The 5236-nt window shown below is 57.6% G+C and overlaps 1 protein-coding gene across 1 annotated transcript; it reads right to left on the reverse strand.

Annotated features, from left to right (window-relative positions):
- Positions 1-2496: 2496 nt before the first annotated feature.
- Positions 2497-5236, reverse strand: ACTG1 (actin gamma 1). Its single transcript, XM_087826410.1, has 5 exons — positions 5162-5236; positions 4431-4799; positions 3708-4146; positions 3444-3625; positions 2497-3357 (listed from the first exon to the last, which is right to left on the reverse strand). Exons 2-5 carry the CDS (start codon positions 4791-4793, stop codon positions 3214-3216), a joined length of 1128 nt encoding a protein of 375 aa, XP_087682536.1. The 5' UTR covers positions 4794-4799; positions 5162-5236; the 3' UTR covers positions 2497-3213.

The following is a 5236-nucleotide window of genomic DNA, read 5'->3' on the forward strand; positions in this document are numbered from 1 at the left end:
TTCCTCCCCCAACCCCGGGAGGCCAGACTAATAACGAAAGAAACATCATACAAACCCCAACAGAGGGACGGTCTGCAAAATCCCTGCCCAGCACTCAGCACCCAAAACGAGGAACATCTGAGAGGCAGCCACAGCCCAGAGGAGCCTGCAGAGTCCGCTAAATGTCCTGTTAATTCTGGAGCAGTTTAAAAACTAAGGAAATAAAGTGTGGGATTTGGTTAATAACAATGTATCCATACTGGCTCAGGAACTGTAACAAACGCACCGCACTCTGTAAGATGTCAGTGAGGCCCTGGAGCCGGTTTACCGGGACTCTGTGCACTGCCTTTGCAACTTTTCCCCACATGGAAAACTGTTCTAAGAGAAGATCAAAAAGAGAAAAAAGGAAGGGGGGGGGGGAGGAGAAGAAAGAAAAATATAGAAAGATATGTTACTTGAGAGAACACAGAATATTCAATATGATGTGTCTTTTCTTTCTGAAACAAGGGAAATGAAGGCTGTGACCACAGGCCCACAGGCTTTACCTGAGTGGCCAAATGTCCTACCTTTGCCATCAGACATAATGTGTTGTTTTTGTTCTGAAATACGTTATTGATTTTAGAGAGAGAGGAAGGGAGAGGGAGAGATAAAAACATTGATCAGCCGCCCCCCCACACACACACAGGCCCCCTACTGGGATCTCTAACCAGGAGAGGGACCTGGAAGCCACAGTCTCTGTCACCGGACACCAGCCTCTCCAGGGTGAATCCTTGAACTCCCTCCTTGAAATGGTCTGTGCTCTACAAAAACACAGGCCACTCGGGATGAGGGGGCCTTGAACTTGAAACTGCATCAAATAAACACGATGTCCACCTCTTTCCTGGGCACGTGGACTGAGTATTGCAGGGGTTACCGGCTGTCCCCTGGGCGGGTGGACAGGCTCCTGCCACGCTGAACCTGTCCTTCCCTCATTCCCACCATCAGGACAGCCAGTGGCCCTGGGGGAGGGGAGCCTTTCAGAGGTACACTGAGACCCCAGAATCCAAGACACTTCCCTGCAGAGGCACCACTTCCAGAAGCTTCCACGGACTAAGCTGAGCGGTATTTGCAACACTGTCAGCCTTTGAGATTTCATCTTCTGTAAGTTGTCTGCTTTTCTGTCACTTGGCCAGTTTCCTGTTTCTTGATATCTGGCTCTTCGCCCAGTCTGGGGACTCGTCCCCTCTCCCACTGTGAGGATGTCCGCCCCAAGTGAGTCCGGTCTGCGGACTGTCGGTGCCGCACTTCCTTGCAGGGAGCCCTTTTCTCTTCCCAGGAGTGGACAAAACAAGTCACGTCTTGCTTTGGCTTGAGCTAGTTGTTTCAAAATCATGGCTGCTCTGGTTGGTCTTTTTTATCTTAAGTCCCATCTCCTTTGTCAAAGCTCAGCATTTCTGAGTGCTCAGTGCTGAGCTGCTGGGACAGGCGAGGTTTCCAGCAGGGCCTGTGGCCAGGTTCACGTCACACCCTCCAGGGGTCACTGCAGGGGCCTCCCTCTGGCAGCAAAGCCTCTTTGGCCGCCTGCAGGCCCAGCAAGGTGCCGCGCCCTGGAGCAGTGCCCACTTCCGCACCACATTCCTTCACTGTGTGGGCAGTGATTAGGTTTGACATCAGCTTACTGTCCCAAGAGTGTCACACAAAAGGCCAGTGTCTTCTTACTACCCATGGGAGTGGGGGAGGCTTGATGTGTGACCCCTACCGTGTGTGAGCAGGGTGCAAGGGCCTTGCTGAATCCCAAGGTCCCTGTGGACACATTGCTGTCCCATTTGCAGTAGGGACACACCCGCCAGCCCAACCACCAGGAAGGGTGGAGTGGGACAGGATCCCTCAGCCAGCTGCCACACCAGCCACCTCCCTCCCCTAGCAAAACATCCACCAGTCCAGTCTCCCGTCTCTTGCACCCGCTCTGCTGCTAGTGATTTTCAGAGCGGAAAGCTGTCCAAGGAAAAAGGGAACTGCAGGGTCAGTTCCTGTGAGGTGACAGGAAGAGCAGGGTGGGGGCCTGGGCTCAGCAGGGTACCCTTTCTGCTGAAAGGACTCCACATACCACCTTCAGCCACATGCTCCTGTGCTCCTTGCTCCAACTCCAAAGCCCCCTCAACCAGGTACAGGTGCAGCTATAAACCACCAACCCTACTGGTGACATGTCCCCCCAACCATGGCCACCTCAGTATGAAATCCCCATTTATTCTTCCAAATCCTAAAGCTTTTCAACCTAGGGAAGTGATCTTACCTCCCTGACCCAACCTGCAAACTGTTTGAAAACTCAAAATAGCTGTAACTCCAGAGCCTGTAGCCACACCCACAGTGACATTCAATTGTCATCCCTTTTGACACACTCCCAAAGACCCGGCCCCACACTGGACCTGACGGCAGAACCTGTGCATTCCCCACGTTGATGTTCCCAAGGTAGCAACAGACTTAATTGTGCCAAACTGTCCCCCAACCCACCTCTCCCCCAAAAACAGCAGCCAGGTGTTTACTGCAGCACTTTTATTTTCCTTACAATGACGTGTTGCTGGGGCCTAATGTTCTCACATGACAGTAGAAAACCAAAATTTGTCATCTCTTAAAAGAATTGAGAATCGCGTACAAAAACCTTACATAAATTAAAAGGATGAATAAATTTACAGGTGGAAATGCAAACCGTTTTCCAACTCAAGGCAAGTAACAACCCAGGTGTTCTGGCAGGAAACATCAGCTAAGAAAGGAACAGGGGTCCCAACGCGCGGATCCTCCCAACCCCGTCAGACTGGCAGGACAGAGATGACAACGGTTCAGGGCTCGTGCCAGCCTCTAGAGAAATCCTGGAATAGGCGGTTCCCGCACGTTAATACCCTGCACACATCAGGGACCCATGGTCTCGTTGACTCATCAGGCCACTGGATTTCTCTTGCAGAAGTATGTTCCCGTGTCAGCCACCAAGCGACCGGCAGCACGTACAGGGGTTTAAATCAAAGATATGCACAGGGTATTAAAGGTGTACCAAGGAACAGGTAACTCGAATACAAGGTCAGAGTCAGCAACCAGGCCTGCAATCCAGTGCTGACATCAGATACAAGCTTCAAGGACAATTTCTTTTCGAAGGCTTATTCCAGTTTCACGAGGCCAGCATGAGGTGTGTACATTTGCCAGGGCAAACTTAAGACTTCATCAACTCATGCAGCAAATGCTACGCATCTGCCCGCAGTCCATTTAGAAGCATTTGCGGTGGACGATGGAGGGGCCCGACTCGTCGTATTCCTGCTTGCTGATCCACATCTGCTGGAAGGTGGACAGCGAGGCCAGGATGGAGCCGCCGATCCACACCGAGTACTTGCGCTCAGGCGGGGCGATGATCTGAAAGACAGGAGCGCGGCTTCAGCTTGGGCCACCCTCCCCCGTGAGCCCCGCCCCGCCCGCCGCGCCCACAGCGCTCGGCTCACCTTGATCTTCATGGTGCTGGGCGCCAGGGCTGTGATCTCCTTCTGCATCCTGTCGGCAATGCCCGGGTACATGGTGGTCCCGCCCGACAGCACCGTGTTGGCGTAGAGGTCCTTCCGGATGTCCACGTCGCACTTCATGATGGAGTTGAAGGTGGTCTCGTGGATGCCGCACGACTCCATTCCTAGGAGACAAAGCGCTCGCTCAGCTCGCGGCTCCCCCTGCAGGCCGAGGGCGGCGCGGCTCGCGGCCCGGCCCGCACCTACCGAGGAAGGAGGGCTGGAAGAGCGCCTCGGGGCAGCGGAACCGCTCGTTGCCGATGGTGATCACCTGCCCGTCGGGCAGCTCGTAGCTCTTCTCCAGCGAGGACGACGACGCGGCCGTGGCCATCTCCTGCTCGAAGTCCAGGGCGACGTAGCACAGCTTCTCCTTGATGTCGCGCACGATCTCCCGCTCGGCCGTGGTGGTGAAGCTGTAGCCGCGCTCCGTGAGGATCTTCATGAGGTAGTCGGTCAGGTCCCGGCCAGCCAGGTCCAGACGCAGGATGGCGTGGGGGAGGGCGTAGCCCTCGTAGATGGGCACAGTGTGGGTGACCCCGTCCCCAGAGTCCATGACAATGCCAGTGGTGCGGCCGGAGGCGTACAGGGACAGCACCGCCTGGATGGCCACGTACATGGCCGGCGTGTTGAAGGTCTCGAACATGATCTGGACAAGAGGCAACGGAGGTCCCCTTAGCGGAGAGCAGGGGCACCCAGGGCCACCCCATGCTCACGCCCCGCATGCCAGCATGCCACCAATGTGATGTGTGGAGAAAGAAAAGACAGCAGGCAAAACACAACGAGAAACCTTGAGACTTCAGGGAGGAAATGCCAGGAGAGGAACAGAACCCTGGAAATAGTGAGAGAAATACTTGAATTTCAGAAAATAAAGCTGAACAGAAAATGACTTGTGAAACGGCTGGGAGGGCGGACGCGACCGGCGGCACTTACCTGAGTCATCTTCTCACGGTTGGCCTTGGGGTTCAGAGGGGCCTCGGTCAGCAGCACCGGGTGCTCCTCGGGGGCCACGCGCAGCTCGTTGTAGAAGGTGTGGTGCCAGATCTTCTCCATGTCGTCCCAGTTGGTGACGATGCCGTGCTCAATGGGGTACTTCAGGGTCAGGATGCCACGCTTGCTCTGGGCCTCGTCGCCCACGTAGGAGTCCTTCTGCCCCATGCCCACCATGACGCCCTGGTGTCGGGGGCGCCCGACGATGGACGGGAACACGGCGCGGGGGGCGTCGTCCCCGGCAAAGCCCGCTTTGCACATGCCGGAGCCATTGTCGATGACCAGCGCGGCGATCTCCTCTTCCATGGCGAGCTGCGTGGGGACGCGGCCGGCTTAGACGGGTCCGGGGCCCAGAGCCGGCCTCCAGGGAGGGTCCCGCCGCTCCGACCCCACCCCGCCGGCCGCAGGAGTAACCGCCTGGAACCCCGCCGGCCGCTCCCCTAACGCCCCCCACGCTCCTCCGCGGCGGCGCGGCCGGGGCTCGTCGCACTGCGGCCGGCCCCGCCCTGCCTCCCCTCCCCCACGGGCGGCACCGGCCCGGGCCCAGCCAGCCACCCGCCGGCCGCCCTTTGTTCCCGGGGACGGCGCGCCGGGGCTCCCGGGCAGGGAGCGGCCTGCGGGGAGCGGCGCGGGGGCCCGGAGCGCGACCGGGGCGCTCAGGGCGAGCCGTTTACCTGCGAGGGTGGCGGCGGCGGGGCGCAGAGGAGCGGAGCGGCGAGAGGACGGCGAGAGCTGGCCGGCGGCGGAGA

This window comes from Miniopterus natalensis, chromosome 17, assembly GCF_054644295.1.
Source record: "Miniopterus natalensis isolate mMinNat1 chromosome 17, mMinNat1.hap1, whole genome shotgun sequence".
Classification (NCBI taxonomy): Eukaryota; Metazoa; Chordata; class Mammalia; order Chiroptera; family Miniopteridae; genus Miniopterus; species Miniopterus natalensis.

What these genes read in the sequence shown, in the direction of transcription:
- ACTG1 (XM_087826410.1), bottom strand. Translation starts at nt 4,793, where the DNA reads ATGGAAGAGGAGATCGCCGCGCTGGTCATCGACAATGGCTCCGGCATG. An exon ending in ACCGTGAGAAGATGACTCAG is followed by an intron (nt 4,147 to 4,430) that starts GTAAGTGCCGCC and finishes CCTCTTGTCCAG; the next exon opens with ATCATGTTCGAGACCTTCAA. An exon ending in CCAGCACCATGAAGATCAAG is followed by an intron (nt 3,358 to 3,443) that starts GTGAGCCGAGCG and finishes CCTGTCTTTCAG; the next exon opens with ATCATCGCCCCGCCTGAGCG.